Here is an 18,056-nt window from a genome sequence, read left to right as displayed (position 1 = left end):
TTACTATGTGCCAGGAAGGCTGGGCACCCTGCAAGTTATCTCATTTAATCTTCCTAACATATCTGTGGCAAGGTGTTGTGATTGCCATTTTAATCCTCCTTTTAACTGAGGAATAAACAAACCTGGAGAGAGGTAGGGTACATAGCCTATGGTTATGCAGGCAGTAAGTGGCAGAAAACTAGATGCAGCCAAATAAAATGCAGGTAATTTCAGATCAGGAATTATATTCATTAGCATCACTAAAGGGAAGACAGTAGTCTCCAGGGATTGACTTTGTCCCCCTGAATTCTTAGTGTCAAAAAGGGCCTGAATGCAACTGGTACATCCTGACTGTGGACCGAAGGAAAAGGGTGTAGAGGGAAAGGAAGGGTAAGGGGCTAAGGTAAAGTGAGAGAGTGGGGACACTACAGTAGGTGAAGGGGGAGAATAAAGAGATGATGGATGGGAGGAGTCAGGCTCCCAGAGCAGGCAACTAATAGAGGCTGAAAATTTCCAAGTAGTCCTGGGTCTGGGAGAGAAGATTCAGAGAGCACAGAAAGAAGGAACAGGAGGCCTTTGAGGCTGTAATTATCTAACAGGACTGTGATGAAAACAGGAGTCAGGGAGCTGCTGAATTGGGGAGCAGGGGGAGATGGATAATGTTTTCTCTAGCCTCATTGCCGAGAAACTCATTAAAATCCTCTTTCCATTTCCAACTCCTCAGTATCCAAAAGGCCAGTGTTTCTGAAACTGGAGAGATTTTCTTCTTTTCAGTAAAACTGGGGGAAACAAATAAGATACGTCAATTTAAAAGTTTCTAAACCATTTCACCTTCATCCCACCACATTGTGCTACGAAGAAAAGAAATAACCTTTTTAAATGATGGGAAAAGGGTAGCCACAGGGAGAGGGGGAAAAGCCTGGGGGTTCTCTTTGTATCATTTTTCAAAAGAAAAAGTATAATGTCGTTTTCAAGAGATGAACAGAATAGACCCTAAGCTGATATTCTCATTCACCATAAAAATATATGGAGAAAAGGAATCCTGAATTCAAAAGAAGATTTTTTAAAGGGGTGAAAAAAATAAAGAAAACACTCAAAATTATATCTAACATAATGGTACTTAAGTACTTCATAACTATTTTGTCCTTTAATCCTCAAAATAATCCTGTGAGGGCTTCAGGGCTATAATTACTTACTGAAGACTACTTCAATTTCGATTTTGCAGATGAAGTAAGTGAGACACAGAGAGGTTAACTACTTGCTAATGTTGGCATAGCTAGCAAGGAGTAGTTCTAGGATTTAGGCCCAGAGGGTCTGACTTTTAATACCCAAGTGATTAGCCAGAATGCTAATCTGCATCCTCAAAAGAATGAGAAAGACAAAACAAATCCAAAGCAGAAGACTCCCAGTGAATTACTTATCGTGCCAAGGTAAGGCTGATGAAGGACATCAGGACTCTGGAGAAATGTATGTGGACTTGAGGAAAGACCGGTAGAGATGCAAGAGATACAGGTCTAGAAGTGTGATAGGGTGACAGCAAGAATCCCAAATTGGGAAGGAAAAAAGATCTGAGTTTCAGGTCCTCTTCATATTGGCTTTGTGACTGTAGGCAAGCCACTTAACTTCCCAAAGCTCCAGCCTCCTGTGTAAAATAATACCTGAGACCAGGTAGTTGTGAGGACTGCTATGAGACTGAGTTGACTGAATGGAAAAGCAGTGTTAGCTGGGCGGTGTTACACATAGTCATTAAAGCTGTGGAATACCCCAGGAGGTTTAGAGCACCTTGTAATGAACAAATAAACAAAATTAGCACAAGTCTGCAACAAAATGCGTGATTTGTTGGGTGCTTTTTGCTTTGCTTTTGTGTGGGTTAAACTCTTTCACTGGCTTGCCTTTCTTTCTTTCTTTCTTTCTTTCTTTCTTTCTTTCTTTCTTTCTTTCTTTCTTTCTTTCTTTCTTTCTTTCTTCCTTCCTTCCTTCCTTCCTTCCTTCCTTCCTTCCTTCCTTCCTTCCTTCCTTCCTTCCTTCCTTCCTTCCTTCCTTCCTTCCTTCTTTCTTTTCTTTCTTTTACTGAAGGCTCCTTTGGAATCTGTGCTGCGAGTGACAAATCTGAGACAATGTGATGTTGGAAACAATCATAGACTTTGAAAGGCCACAGATCAAGAATTCAGTTCTCTGAGGCCATGACATGCTCCAAGTTAAAACAAATATCCAGGGGAAAGCAGGCAGTTTGGGCAGTATGCAGCACCTGGACCCCGCCTGATTGAGGAGACTACATTCCTTGACACTAGTGACTTACCCACAGTTGGACTGCTTATGGTTAGTGGCCTTTCCCTTCCCTTCCTGCTTTCTCCTGCCCAGATGACCTTCTTAAAGGATAGGCAGTCACTGGCTCTCAAAACCCATTCAGGTCCTTCTTCCCTTAGAGCTCCTCCCATGGAAATGTGTTAGGTTTTATGCAATATAATTAATAGACTGAAGACAGTCTGAGTAACCAAGATAAGGTTTAGCACCACCGAGAAAGTGTTTAAACTTTATGAGAGAACCTGGTGAATCTTCATGCCCTCTACCCCCAAGAGATAGTGCTAATTGCCTGACAGTTATTTTTTTTTTTTTTTTTTAGCCTCTGAGAAAGATGATAGAAGGAAAGAGTACAGGGCCAATACCTAAAAGACTTAGGTGCTAGGCTAGGCTTTCCAGTTGTCAGGCTGTGTGACCTTGGAAAAATGGCGTTACTCCTCTGATCTTCTCTCGTTTTCCTCAAGTGGTAAACTGAGCACTTTAAATTGGTGTTTTCCAAAGTAATTTGAGAAATTATCTCTGTTACAGAGGAATACATTTAATTTTGATTATTATTACAAAACATCTATTACAATAAACTTATGATTTATATACATTATTGCCTGGGATGAGCCTAAAGTGAAAAAGTGAGTCAATTTAAATAAAAATCTAAAAGTAAATAATATTATAGATGGATGTGACTAAAATTGTGACGGTGAAATTTGAAAGAACATCATAAGGGACCTTCAGTCCCTTACCAAAGGGCAGAGTCCAGGATGCGCATTCAGACATCTCTTCTGTTTTTCTACTTGGCAACCCCCCTAGTTTGTCCTCCCATCCTTTGTCAGGCCTTTCTGTCAGTGTTTGTGAGAAACCTGCCCAACACATCTATCCAATGCTCTATAGTCCTTGGGTATAAAATTATAATTGGCACAAGTGATCATGTCATCCATTGCAGTTCACAAGTAAAAGTTTTAGTAAGACCAATAACATTTCAAATCATCTTTTAATTTTTATAAAATTATCAAATCTTGCTCACAGGTCTCTGGCCCTTAGTTCTCCAAGGAATCACTCTTCTGGCTCCACAATTCAGTTTTTCATGTGACTTGTTAGGGATCATCTGTATTCCAGCTGAGGGTGGAATTCTAAATCTAGAAGAACGAGTAAATGAGCATGTTTCAGAGAAGCTCTGTAAAAGTTGAGTCCAAAACAACTGAGAGGCTTTGGAAAGTCCCAATATTGCCTTAAACATAAATATAGTGATCAGTAACTTTTTATTTATGGCAAGCTTTGAACCTTCCAGAAAGATGCATCGAATGCAAACTATTATTAGCAGGGAAATGCAAAAGCCACTTGGTATTACATGATTTATATCCAACAGCTCAATGCAGGCTGAGCAAGCAAGAAACATTGTTCGTATCTCAAGGCAAAGACAGAGAGATTGGGCAGATTTGAAGAATCTAGTTTAGAAATTCAAGGGGATGATCAGGGTAATAGATTTACTAAACCCGATTAAGGGCAGGAGAACAAGACATAGGACTTTCAGGAATATTTTTTCTTTCCTTCCCAACATATTTACCTTCAATTGCTAAGCTGTGTGGTAAAGAAGTCTGCTCTGGAATGAGCATCATGAAATGGGTCTGGAAGGGGCTGGGGGCTCATCTGGTAGGTTTTGCAGGAAATCCGTGCCTGTAAATGTGCCTCTCATATGTGATGATTTGGGATCATCCTGGTGGTGTCCTGGTCCCTGGCTGTGTCTGCAAGACTTAGAAGCAGCCAGTGAGACTTGGGATGATAAAGCTGAAGCACTGTGGGCTCAACTAGTAAGAGTTCAGTGACAGGAGATGTTGATCAGTTTGGATTCTGAATATTCTACATCAAACTCAGACAGGGAGGGTGTTTCAGCTCCTCCCCCTTACCCTCCTTCCTTGGACTCTTCCTCAGCTGTGAATGCCATAGGTTCTTTCTTCTTTCCTTTAACCACCTCCAGTAAGCCTTTGATTTTAAAGACAGTAGTGGGGAGACAGAGAGCTTGGATATAGCAGCTCCATGTGAGATCTGTGAGCTCTTGGGTGAGTCACTTAATGTCTTTAAGCCTCACTTTTCTCATATCTGAAATTGGCAAAATAGTAGTACCTACCTAATAATGCTTTGGGGAGAATTTAACAAGATCAAATACCTAAGGCACAAATTCTTTGCACAGAATGCTCAGTTAACAACCATCTGATAAACCATGTGGCTCCCTCTTACTGCAAACAGAGTACATCTTTCCAGAAAATATGGAGACAAATCTTCAGAGTCCTGGAAAGAGATACAATGAATTAAAACATATTCCTAAAACACATTTTAATGAAAGAAAAAGCAATCTCATTTAATTCATTAGTTGAGATGATACCTAAACACTGTAAACAATGCTGGATTTTCTTTTAGTCACTGATTGCAGAGAAATCAAAATCTTACTCATTTGCATCCAGTGGACTATTTTACACCATTCCAGGCACAGTCGATGCCACTGGAAGTAAAATACAAGTTTCCTGACTTCTTTTTTTGCATGCAAACCAGGACTTCATGAAATGAATGGTCTGAGGCTTGGTGCTCAGCCTTGGGCTTTTGTGCCAGGCAATATCTCTATCAGGTTCCAGCAGACTTCCAGGGCTGGCCTGATGGCACTCCAGGTTTTTTGTCTTTAAGTATCATAGATTTCTCCTAGCAAGACAGTCAGAGCTTTTGATGCTGCCCTTTCTTTTCAAGGGAAAGAATATATGAATGAAGCTGACACCATCAGTAGGGGACTAAAGGTCAATTATTAAAATTTTCATGATTAATTGACAGTGGCATGCCGATCCCTTCATCATCCCTTTCCTACCCTGCTTCATTGACAAAGGTGTGGAATCTTAGCATAGAGGGTCTGAATTCTTCTAGGGTGTAGGAAATTATTTGCTGTTCAGGAGAGTAAAGAATTTGAAACACAAGGGGTTGGCAAATGCATTAACTAATTAAGGTCTTTTCAACTGGTTTCCCCCTTACTAACTAAAGGAATACATTTTGACTTCTAGTTGAAACTCAGAGGATGACCAAAAGACAGAAATTAACGAATATCCTTTTTGGCCTCAATCCAAAGAACTATTTTTCTTTCTGAATTTATCCTACTCTTGAGCCCTCCCCAATGAAGAAGAATGAAATCATAATGGCAATTTTCTTTCTGGCAACAGTTCATCACAAATGAAATTTACCTGTTTTCTTCCAGGTTGTCTCAAAAAAGAATGAGGGCTCTTTCTCTCAAGGGTTTGATGATTTCAGATGTCTGTCTAGAGCATAAGAAAGATAACCTAATTTCTGTTTCCATAAAAAATACCGGAGGACAAGAAGACAATGTTCCTGTGGAATGTCCTCTAAGAGCTGACATGGGTGGGAGGTCAAGAGGATGTCCCCCAAAAGGCAGAAGCTCTTGATTTGCCAAGAAAGCTCGAGAAGAGGTCATCTGCAGAAGGATGAGGCTGTTGCAGAGAGACACTAATCATGAGACAAGGATTCATATTTTCTATGAAATATCTCCTTCTAAAATAAAAAATCCAAACCCACCTTCATTATCACTTATTTCACCTGTTTATCATAAAATGTTTTCAGGCAATGTTGCAGCATCTTCAATTATCTGCAAAGGAGCTAAGTTTGTTTGATTTAGACAGCAAATTGACCTCCCATCTGATTTCAATCCTTCCTACCAAATACATTGGCCATGAATGCTGCTGTAGTTGTGTGATACACTTTGAATTTCACCAAGCATGTGGTAAAAAGACTGGTCTGAGCCCCAGGTGTCAGCTGAATCTGCCACAGCAGCAGAGAGGGAGTCATCTGTATTTATACCAAGTTTGTGTTCACATTAGCTCAGACTATAACCGATATATACAAATACAGTAAATGTCTCATTGTAAACCCAAAGTATATTCAGACAGAGAAAAGTTCAGCTCACCTTTTCTACAGATGACATATCTTCAGGCCTTCAGTTCTTTTCTTCTCAATTTAGTTCTCAATGATAACTCAGAGCAAATGAAGCCTTCTAACTAGGTATAATTATGACAAACACTGAAGAGCCCAGGAAGTAAAAGACAATGGTAAGAAACAGTTCTAAAATGCCTTAAAGCTGCCCTCTCATCCAGCTGATTTATGTCATAAGCACTTGCTACAAATAAGTCTATAGAGTTTGAGTCAAAACATACATGAGACATTTTAACTTCTGCCCAAACTGTTCATCCTTTTGCCTCATGCTCAGTTTGGTCGATTAAAAATTAGGTGAGTAAGAAAATGGATTACCACAGTGAGAGAAAGTGAGACCAGGGAGAAACAGGCAAGGCAAAGAATTATGCTGATAATTTGTGAAGACCTAGAAAGAAAATTTCTGATTCATCAATAGTATTTATAGGTTAAAAAAAAAAGAAAAGAAAAGAAAACCAAACAAGAGGAGGAAAAAGGGATAAGACAGAAAAAAAAAGGTTGAGGGAAATGGTCTTCAGTCTGGAGAAGATTCATCCTGTGAGAATGCATTGCTGTCTTAAACAATGTACTGTTTTTCTTACTTATGAAAACCAGCATCAGATGCTGGTTGTTGGTCTTGTCCTTGCTTAGGTCTATAGGTCTCCAGTCATTCATTTGCGTGTCATTGAAAGAGGGGATGACACTATATTACCCCTTTATTTCGGAGAATATGGAGGAAATATCTGTCATACTGGTCATCAATTTTTATTTCAGAAAAGTAAAACCTATTCTTATGTAATCTTCTCTAGCACTTGGAAGCTCCTCAAATGACTGCCCCCCTCATTTCTTTCTTAATATATGCAAATTTTACTATACATTTATTTGGACCTGGAAACTTCAAACATAAAAGATTTGATGTTGCTCATACCTTGAGCAAGCAGGAAATCCTTAGGGAAATGTGAACTAGTTCATACTTATGATAACAACTGTTTTAATAAAACAATGAATTCTTGACCCAACATCTGACTCATCTTTTGCTGCATTTTTTATGTTACAGGAAGGTTTATAACTAATAAATTTCTTTGTATTGCATGCATATCTTATGAAAAAATAATTGCATATCCTCTGCATATATTCTTAACCACTGGCATGTTGTATGTACTCAAACTGCAGCAGTAACGAGACGTGAATATGAGTAAAATTTTGTTCTAAAATCATAAAACATAATGCTGAATTATTAGGGGGTAATTATTTAACAACAATGACAAAACCTTCTCTCTTTACTTATCTTAACCTACTTCATCTTAATCTCACATTATTTTTTAAAAGAAAACTTCATTGCATATTCTAGCAAAGCCTATTGGTAGGCGAAGGTTTAACAGAGCCGGAGAGAATGTGCAAGGAGTGAGAAAGTGAATTGATGGATGGATGGTTAAATGAATATAAATGAACTGACACCTTTACAGGAAAATAACATTTCTTTTCTTTTTTTATTCTATAGATCAGTGGGTTTTGTATCTGTAATTCTTTCATATCAGCAAAGAGGAAATAAACTCTCATGTAAATCATTTTCCCCCCATCTGTAGCATATTAAAACCATGGCTTTTTTTTTCTTTTAAGCAGACTCTTTTTTCCCTATTTGCTTATCAGTTCATCCACCATTACATTTTAAATGAAACTGCAAGACCCTTGTCCCTCCCCCAAATTTCAGCCTGATGTAGGAAAGTGGAAAGCAGACTTTTCTTGCTTTAGAATAGTGACCTAGATTCAATTACAGATAGACCCAGAAGAGAGAAGTGACACCTCACAATTTTCTTAGAGGTCTTGAAAAAATTAGAAATCTCAAAACAATACTTAATGGGAAAGAATCTGTTTATTTCTTCCCATTTTCCATCTTATTTCTTCTCTGCCTTAATTGCACTGCTTTGGTCCATTTAATTGTTCCTGGTATAACATCACAATAGGTTTCCCACGGGATATTTCTGAATCATAAAAACGGGCATTTCAAGGAAATTTCTGAGTTTGGCTTTTGAGGGTGGGTGTCTACACACAGAGTATGTGTAATTCTGCAAACTGAACCCAGATAAGATGGGGAAAAAAATCTCTTAAAAGGCACATTTTCCCTTGCAGCCTTTAAAAAAGCAAACAAATTACATTAATAAAGTACACTTATTATAATTGCACTGCAGACAAAGCACTGAACGGGGAAAGGGGTGTGTATATTTTACTGTTTTCCCAATTACTGTAGAAAAATGTGGTCGAAAGAAATAGAAAGAGGGAAGAACCCTGTGATTCTGCTTATTGACTTTTATCACTAAATTAAGCATATAAATGACCTGAGCGGGTGGCTTGGTATATTAAATTAAAAAAAGAAGAACAATGATTCTCTCTTCTTTTTCCCTCCCTCTCTGATCTCAGCTTGAAAGGAGCCTCCGAGAGATAAGAAAGATGGGATTCGGTCCGTGCTACTCGGGTGGGTCCTGCTTACCGCGAGCAGGGAGGCGGTTGCCTTCCATGCAGGATTTCCGTTGAGGGCTCACAATAAGCGGTCTCAAGCGGGGGACCCCCGCCACTTCCACGGTCCCTCAAACAAAGAAAGAAGCCAAAGTCGGCTCTCCCAAGACCAATGTAAGCGCTTAGGAAGCTTTGAGACGCTTTAGGGCGAGGAAGGCTGCTGTGGGCAGGTGTGAACACCTCAGCCCTCGCGGCGGGTTTGGAGCCGCCCAGCGTAGGAAGAGGGCAGAAGTGGGCTCGTGTCTATGCGGGTATTCGAAGTGAAAAAGAGCTGCAAACGGCACAAAAGTCCGGGGGCTAGGCTCATGAAAACAGAGCAAGGGAGCTGCCTTAGCTCTCAAACACTGCCTATGGAGTGGTGTTCCCCGGAAGATTATTCTAGATCCTATGAAAGAGGTCTCCACTGGGCGCTGGCCACGGCATTGGGGATGTGGGTGCGCGCCTGCTCTGAAAGAAGGGTCCCCCAGGCCGCGCGGGGGAACGCAGGAGACGCCTGTCCCCGGGGGAGCCAGCGGAGGATTGTTTCATTTCAAAGTGAAAATCTGCAGGCTTTGGGAAACGATATTCAAAAAAGTATATAATCTCCATATGCCGCTCAATGGAGGATCCTCATAATTTACAGCGGCAGATAAGGCTAGAGGGTGTAATAAAAAATCTGAAGCCCTCCCCTCCCCCCTCGCCGCCTCCCGGAATTGCACCTTGGGCAGCGGAGCAGAATCCGGAATGTGAACTTCTCCCGACATATGTTTCCCGCAGATAAGTAAACAATCTGGACGTGAAATGGAAATGGTAATTAATGCAGTAATGCTGTTACACCTCGAGTGTGCAAATCCCATTGACTCGTCGCACCACGGGGGGTGTCGGGCGTACGGGGACCGGTGGCGTGCGCCCAGGCTGCCCACTCCCTCCCTCCTCTCTCCCTCCTCCCTAGGTCCCCGGGCGGGGCGTCCAGAAATCCCGCAGCGACGTGCCCGGGCTGCGGGAAGCAGGGAGCTGCTTAAGCAGAGTTCGGGACTCCCGGCTCTCGGCCCTTGGAGGACTGGGCGGGTGCCTCGACAGCTGCGCCTCTCACCCACCTCCCTCAGTTATCACCGCCGCGCTAGCGCTAGCAGGGCCTCCTCGGGGCTCAGAGTGCAGCCCGGCCCTGAAGCACCCAGGAGAGCCTGAGTTCTCCTACTGCGAGCAGCCGGCGACAGAGGCCTGGAGGCAGAGGGAACCCCCAAACTTAGTGCGGCTGGTCGCCCTGAGTGCGGCGGTCGGGTCTTTCCTCTCCCGTCTGTTCCGGGGCCAAGTGCGGCCGGGTGTCTGGCAGAGTTTTTCTGAAGTTTCTTTCCGTCCTCGCACCGAAAGCACTCATCGTATATGAACTGCTTCTCTTACGGACCTGAGCGGAAAAGTTCGGAAAAGGCCACTGCCAGCCAGAGTAGAGCAACTTCTCCACTTTGTAGCAAAGAGGAAACTTGAGGCCTCCTTTCAGCCTCTGTCTGGCCTGGGCACCCGCTCCCTTCCTCAACCCAGACCCAGTGCTTGGGCTTTTGGGGGGAATCGGGGAGGATGCCTAGCGTAGGGATTCGAGAGAAAGGATGAAGAATCAGGGGAAAGGATGCAGAATCAGGAGAGGCAGCCAAGGGACGTCCTCGACCCGCGGCCCTTCCCGCTTCCGAAGAGAACAGCTTGCTCACCCGACCCCAGAGGCTGGGCAGGATGACGGCTCTGCGGGACCCAGGGCCAGGGGCTGGGCTAGGAAGGGAGTAGCGAGGCCCCCTCTTCCCTTACTTCAGGCTCCTTCTTAGTGTGAGAGCCGGCAACGCCCAAGCCCCGGTACCTGGGCGCACACAGAGCCGGGATTCCGCGGCGCCCACCTCGAGTCTCTGGTTTAAAGTAGAAGCCCTAGGATTTCTAGCGCCCCCATCCGCCATCAACTTCTTTATTTTCTTAATTACTCTGCCGTGGTCCAGCGCCTGCGCTTCTGGTTCCAGGCCAATGCCCATCCCTGCAGCGTCGGGAAAGAAATCAGCCCAAGTAGCTCTCCCACTGCTAGGTCCACTAGAGCCTAGGAGGCAGGGCAGGGTAGGGCAGGGCAGGACAGAGGCCAGGAGAACATGCCCCTCGGTGGAGGCGGGAAGCATGGGTCCCGGCTGTCCTGCACTCAAATCTAACGGGCCCCATTCTGTCCCTGTGCCTCTTCCTCTAGCACTCACACACAATCCACTCAGCAAATAAAGAGATAAGATTTCTTTACACACGTCTTGTGAATTAGGTGATATTCAAATTCAAATGGTTTGAAATTCATTGTCCACTTGAACAATGGTAACAAGGCCTGAGCTGGGGAGGAGATGAAGGAAACAAGAGTGCTGGCACCACAGCTCGCCAAGTTTCCCGGGCCCTGGCAGTCTCGGATCTCTCCAGAGAAGCTGACCGGGCGGGACACACTTCAGTAAATGGTGAGCTGTGATCAAAGTCCCTTGGCCCTAGTCTGACGGAAACATCATCCCGCTTTGGTTCACTGGAGATTCCTACAGGTTAGCTCGCTCCAGTTCCAAAATGCAAACGTTAAGGGGGTCTCAGATGTCAGTTACTCACACCTCAGTGTAATTTACTTAAAGTAGCTGGTCTTTTCCGTCTTTAAAGTCAGCGGGCCTACGGAAATTAATATTTAAATAGTAAAACTCCGAAACTGGAAGGGAATCAAAGATTTTGGGAGTCGGATCCAAAACCGAGAGGTGCATAAAAGGCTGACGGAGTTCTCGGAATGAGGGAGGCCAGAGGCTGAAAGGGACCAAGAATTCCGCATCTCTCAGAAGATGTGGCCAGTGTACCCCTGAGCCAGATGGCAGCCAAGGTTTAAGAAAGTCAACCTAGGTAAAACCCAAACAACTGTGCTCGTGGCGCGCGGGCGGCGATGGCTGCCACCCCAGCAGCATGCTGTTCAGGTCTCTGCTGTCCTAGGGAACACCCAATAGAGGAGCGACGACACTGAACGCGGCATGTATTTGGGTCACTTTTGGCGGGGAGAGGGGTCCCAGGGAAGCAATGGGAGCCGCAGGAGAGAGTTCCGGGCCCTCCCTGCCAATCCTGCTCGAGGGAGGCCCAGGCTGCAAGCGAGAGAAGTCTGGGGCTCCCTGGCTGCCGGACTCGTGCCTAACGCGGAGGGATCTGCAGAACCTCCTCCGGCGGCAGGACCACGGGCGCCCAGCGCAGCGCCGGAGTTCGGGTTCTCCGGTGTCAGGAGTCTGTCCAGGGCAACTCTTGGCTGCTCTTTGCTGAGCTACGCGCGCTTGGGAGAAGCGGCTCTTCTCCACTCCGGGCGGGCGGGGCGCTCCTCTCCCTACAGGTTTGCTTTAATGATTTTCTTGAAAGAAAGAGACAGTTGTGAGCAAACAGGTTTGACAGGGACTGCTGCCCCCCACATCCCCCAGGGGATTTCTTTTTGTCTGCGCCTGACTTCAAAGTCAGTAATCGGCCCCTGTCAGCGGCGTGACGAGAAGGATTTTGGCTGTTTGTTAGGGCGAGTCGCGGCCGCGCACCTCGGCGGACGCTCAGCGGCCCTCCGGGCGACGGAGGCAAAGCTGAGGCAGGCCCTTGCGGGGATGGGGGTGGGGGGCGAGGTTGGGACTAGGTCTAAGGAGGGCAGATGGCTGGGGAAGGCCAGTCTGCGAAGGAAGGAAACGAAGTGTGGTGGCCAAAAACCGTCAAGTCTTTGACTTCAGGTCCCAGGACCCGAACTGGGCCCCCCGGCTCTTTGCAGGCTGGAAAGAGGTCTGTCACCTCTGAGTGAGGCCGCAGCTCCCTGAGCGCCTCTCTGCTACAGCGCACCCTAGTTTCCTAGTTCCCCATCTGAGTCGAAGACCCGGCCAACTCGGGACCCTGGTTTCAGTTTTCCAGCTTCACCCACCGCCCGAGGCCTTTGCCCCTCGCACTCGCCACGTGCCCCTTTCCAGCCTAACCCTTCAGGTTTGCTTCAGGTGGGGTCGTGGGCGCCAGGTGCTTTCTCCAGCTGGGGTGCTCTGTTCGCCCAGGGCGCTCCCGCGCTGGGATCTGCGGGGAGATACCCAGACCCCTGTAAGCTTCATCTTAGGAGATGTTAAGGGACACTGAGCTATGGGGGCTATCAGAGCGGCTGACAGGACTGTCAGTTGGGGTTATATCAGAAAGGAAAACCGTGGCTCCTCCGTCCCAGGCCTCCTGGGCTTCCTAGGGGGCGGGAGGAGGGGCCTTCTCTAAGCGCCCAGGGCCCCCAAACCGGACGGCCACCAGAGGCCAGTCACTTCCTAATTGTCTCGATTTGTAAGAGGGTTTTGTAATGCTAAGTAAGCGTGGCGCAGCCAGCCGGGCCTCCCCCTACACCTCCCTCAGCCCGCCTTTGTTTACCTTCGCCTGATCGCTCATTTATTTATCTATCTATTATTTATAGGCGTCCTCTCCTATTCAGCGCCCGTGTATGTTAATTGTGTTATACCATTTAATTCTAACATCGGTCTCAAAAGAGCTCTTAATGAGAAAAGCATATACAACATGGATCACTTTGCTATTCAGCTTAGCCAGATGGACAACTGCTAACTTTTTTTTTTTTTTTTTTTTTTTTTTTAAATAATGAAAATCCCCCTTTGACAAAGGGGCTCGGATGAATAGGCTCCAAATAACACCTCAAACACTTCTAATTGTTTTGAGGACAATATGCTAATCCGCGGATTTCGGCTTTGGTGTCTGTTGACAACGTTTTCCGTGCACTTCGAGCCACCGACTCCTTTGGAAACGGCAGAGGCAAGCGCACAAATCTCTCAACAGCAGCAGAAAGCCGACAAACCTCTAGGCTGTCCCACCTCCCACCCCGTAGCATATCAAAGCCAGTGGGAAAAGCGCGCAAATTAAGGAAAACCACACGTGAGCGCGGCTTTGGGGGTGAGACTCCAAGACCAAGGGTGGAAAGCACCCTTCGATTTTGAGAACAAATTCCAAAGAGTTTTGCTGGATGACATCGGAGGGTCCTTTCTCCTCAGGAAAGACAACTATCTTCAAGAAAACATTCACCCGGAGGGGAAAGAAAAGGGCTGTTTTCCTTGTTTAACATCATGGGCTGCACTGTTATTTGATTTTTTACGATTTTTAAAAACTCCTTGCCCGAGCCATGACAATGTCGCCTTCCTTTTCCCTTTGCTCCTGCAGGGTCTCAGTAAAAAGTGTTCGACAGTCTGGGGCGGGGACCTATGGCACATTTTTCTGCATTCTTTAGAGTTTTATTTTTTAACTTAGGAACCGGTATCAAGCCCGGAATCCCCAGAAGAGTGAGCAGCAGAGTTTCCAAACACCTAGAAAGGCAAAATACCTGATTCCCCCAGTCTTCTCCCATGCTTTGAACTTAAACATCCACTGCAGGACGCGGTGTTCAGCGCGCAACTGGTTCCCAGGAGACTCGGTGCTTCTCCCCACTCCTTCAGCGTTTGGTTTTTTAAAAAGTAAACTCACCCAGATCTCAGCGGTCTGGGTCGGCCTTTGACTTAGTTCATTCACTTCTTGAAGTGGCCTGACCCTTTTGGGAAGAATGGGGGAAGAGAGTGAAGTCCCAGGGAACGATATCTTTATCTAGACTCTAAAGGCAAAAAGCAATCTCCAGGGCGCATTCCGGACAGATCCGAAACTCTAGGCCCTTCTACACCCAACCGGTAGACCACCAAGATGGGCCAACGGGGGGCAGCCACCAGCCGTCACTGCTCAGATTCGCTCTATGCACTTTCAGCATCCCCGCACCCGACTTTCCAGCCCCTCCAACCTGGCTCCTGACTTCAGATTTTAGGCACATCAAAGGTTACTTTTTTTACAATGACAGATTGTCTTTATTCAAAACGTCTTTGTTCAGGAAATGAACAGAGTAACGAGGTAAAATCCTTCTAGGTACATTTCCAAGACATTGTCAAAACATTTATGACCATTTAGGATGTTTTTGTTCTTTTAATTTTTTGTTCACCTTCTACTTCCTGACTTCATAACCCGACATTCTGTCTAAAAGTAAACTTAGGTCTCTAGAAGCACTGCTTTACACAAAGTAAATAACCATTAGGTCCTTTTTGTTTTCCCTTTAAAGAAGCAAACACTATCATAGCATAGTTTTAAATAGAAATGTTTCCCTTTCTGTAGTTTAAAACTTTGAAGCCTTTCCCCCCCATACACGAAGAGCAAATGGCTCCTAGTTGTGTCTGATGGCAAAACATAGAGACACAGCTAACTCTTTTCTTCAGGGGACAAAAGGAAAAAATATGTGCATATTCTAGATATAATATCAGAATCTGGGAGTTCAGAGTCCAAAGCCTATCGGAGGAGAGTGAAGGGGACATAAATAAAGCAAAACTGCCTACTTTTTTGTCCAAAGGGGGTACAGTCGGAGATTTGTTTTGGGAGAGTCGGGATAGGGGCAGCTGTGTAGCTGTCATAACGTTTGCAAGTTTCCGGCACCTGTCTGCGCCTTGGGTCCGGGAGGACGCCCCTCCCTTCCCCCTGGAAGAGAGAGGAAAAGTCTGGGTGGTGTAAGGGACAGCGGCAGGGCTGACCCTGGAGGCGTCTGCAGGACGGGGCTAGGCTCAGAGGACAGGGTGCAGACCCGGCTTTCAGACCACCCCTCAGGTCCGGGCCGGGCTGGGGGTTACATGGCCGTAGCATGGGCTGACGAATAAGGGTCTATGCCAGTCTTGGTCATGCCTGGGAAGAGGATGTAGGCGACGGGGGGCTGCAGGGTGGAGGCAGACCAGGCAGTACAGTTACAGGGCACCACGTAGCCAGGGTTGGTGGGGGACGGGTGCGTGTGCGTGTGCTGGCTGGGGCAGCTGAGGCTGCCGAAGGCGCCGTTCTGGTAGCCCAGGGTGGACGCGTAGGGCAGAGCGCCGGTGGCCAATGTGTGGGGCACTTCGCCCATCTTCTGGATGGCGCTCGAGCTAAACTGCGCGGGGTCCAGCAGGGAGTAGGGCGCTGAGGCCGGCGGCAAGAAGGCCCGGGCTTTCTCGGGCGCGCTCAGGAGGCCGTCGGAGGCCCCCACGGGCAGGCCGGCCGCCTTGAGCGGGTCCGTGTCGCCCAGGTAGGGCAGGGGGAAGACATACCTGTCCTTCTTGAGCAGGTTCTTGGGCTTGCGCCGCGGTCGGTACTTGTAGTCAGGGTGTTCCTTCATGTGCTGGGCGCGTAGCCGCTTGGCCTCATCGATGTATGGCCGCTTCTCTGCCTCGGACAGAAGCTTCCATTCGGCGCCTAGGCGTTTGCTGATCTCCGAGTTGTGCATCTTGGGGTTTTCCTGGGCCATCTTGCGCCGCTGGCCCCGGGACCATACCATGAAGGCGTTCATGGGCCGCTTGATGTGGTCTGAAGGTTTGGACATGGTCCCGGCGGCTAGGGGGGTGGGGGTAGGGAGTGCAAAGGGTTCTGCAGACGAGCCTGGGCTCGGTTGGCCGTCTGTCTGTCCGTCCTGAGCCGGGGTTCTGCACTCCCCTCGCCTTGGCACCGCTGGCGGGAAGCCAGAGAGAAGCGCTGACCCCACAAAGTTCAGCTGATCATGCCAGTCTCAGCACCCAGGCAGCCCCGGGGGAGCGAGTGGGGTCAGAAAGGGTGGGGGAGGAGAGGGCGATCGGCCGGGGGGCTTCAGGCACCAGGGGCTGGGGCCCAAGTATCGGAGTCTCGGGGATTAAGCGGCCAGGTAATTTTTTGGCCAGGGTAAGAAGCTCCTCCTTCTTCCCTTCTCCACCTTTGCCTTCTCTAGTTCCCTTCTCTCCTCTTGCGTCTCCAGTCGTGGCTCCCCCCTCCCGTGGCTTTCCCGGAGCTGCCGCGCCTAGCGCTGCACCTGGCTGAGAATGCGGGGAGGCTGGTGAACGAGAGCCAAAAGCGGCGAAGTTCAAAGGCGAGGTGGGCCGGGACTGCACGCACTCTGACATAAGCGCGGGGCGGCGACTCCCCAACCTGGGCGCCAATCAGCAGCAGAGAAGCCGAGGGGGCGCACCTGCCAACACGCCGGTGCAAGAAAGAGGGAGCGCGACTGGTGGGGGCGGGGAGAGGTGTGAGGGACCGAGGCAGAGAGAGAGCTAGAGCAGAGCGGCTAGCTCAGGACTGGGGACTTGGGTTCCACATTGTCTCCGGCACTGTCCACAAATAAAACTGGTTCCACATTGTCTCCGGCACTGTCCACAAATAAAACTCTTCCGCGCCTCCTATTTCCTTTCCCGGTGGTGAAAGAGAATTAGGGCTTGGAATACAAAGGCCCGGGGAAAGGCCAGCAAAGGGAGCGAGGCGAGAGCTTGTGTTGACAAATAGGACAGCCTTGCCACGAAATGCAAGGACAGCACTTTCCCCTCTTGTCAAAGATCCTTGGAAGAGAAAAAGAACATAGCACGCTCAGGGTAAAAGCGAAAAAAACTTTTTGCGCCCCACCCTCGGCGGTCCTTTGGCAGTGTTCTCCCGGGAAGCCCCTGCAACTCGGCATCCACCCTGCCCCAGGATGCGGCGCCTGGGGGTAGCGCTGGGACCCTGGGTGGCTGAGCAATGTTGTCTGACCTGCTTCCGGAAGGCCTTGCGTCAGGCAATGCAGAGATTTCGAACCCTGGTTGGTGAGCCCTTAAAAGCACTACGACCTGTTCTTCACTTTTGGGGCGGGGGTGGGGCTGAGATTTCTAATGCAGTTCCCATTTGTGTTATTATTATTTAGTGTCTTTAAACCTCTAACTTTTACTCCACAAATGTTCATACCGTAAGAACAGCCTGGAGGCTGGGAATGGGGCTCTTCCGGGTGCCCCTTCTGCAGCGGCCCTAGAGCGGAGTCTCATGGTGTATTTGCAACCAGGGTCGGTTTGTCCCTGGGCGCCTCTTTCCACCCAGGGAGGCTGCGAGACGCATTTTCTTGCGTCAAATGAGCATTCTTAGGGTAAAGGGGACGAAATAACCCGCAGAGCCAACCTGCGCGCTTGTTTCCTTTGAATAATTGCCTGCCCGATGTGAAATGCCCTTGGGGGAAATATTTATTAAATGGAAACCATTGTCCCAGGCCCGGCGGGACCTGAGTGTGTTCCAGGCTTATTGGCTTTTGCACCAGCCTCTCTTGGGAGGACCGGCCAGAAACGCGCAAGGCTCTCTGTTGGCTCTGAGGGGCTAGGAGCGGGGGAGGGTGACAGGGAATGAGGAGATCGGAAGGGAGGGTCTTTCTCTCGCGTGTAGTGTATCAAGTTTGAGGAGAAGACTTTGCTTCCCCTTCCTAAAATTAGAAAGATGCGTGGAATTTCTCACCCTTGGTGCACTCTTCAGAGAGGTGGACAGTAGCCCCATTTTACAGATTAGGAAACTAA

General features: G+C 47.4%; 1 protein-coding gene and 1 long non-coding RNA gene across 2 annotated transcripts; both read right to left on the bottom strand.

The window, feature by feature from the left end:
* Positions 1-3,174: 3,174 nt before the first annotated feature.
* On the bottom strand, positions 3,175-5,851 carry LOC104662292. Its single transcript, XR_747968.1, has 3 exons — positions 5,493-5,851; positions 4,439-4,560; positions 3,175-3,410 (listed from the first exon to the last, which is right to left on the bottom strand). It is a non-coding gene; the product is annotated as an uncharacterized LOC104662292 (long non-coding RNA).
* An 8,704-nt stretch (positions 5,852-14,555) lies between these two features.
* Positions 14,556-16,601, bottom strand: SOX14 (SRY-box transcription factor 14). Its single transcript, XM_010363291.2, has one exon. It carries the CDS (start codon positions 16,103-16,105, stop codon positions 15,383-15,385), a length of 723 nt encoding a protein of 240 aa, XP_010361593.1. The 5' UTR covers positions 16,106-16,601; the 3' UTR covers positions 14,556-15,382.
* Positions 16,602-18,056: the final 1,455 nt, after the last annotated feature.

This window comes from Rhinopithecus roxellana, chromosome 1 (genome assembly GCF_007565055.1).
Source record: "Rhinopithecus roxellana isolate Shanxi Qingling chromosome 1, ASM756505v1, whole genome shotgun sequence".
NCBI classification, from domain to species: Eukaryota; Metazoa; Chordata; class Mammalia; order Primates; family Cercopithecidae; genus Rhinopithecus; species Rhinopithecus roxellana.
The sequence above is the reverse complement of the archived record's forward strand: the minus strand, read 5'-3'. Positions and strand labels throughout refer to the sequence as shown.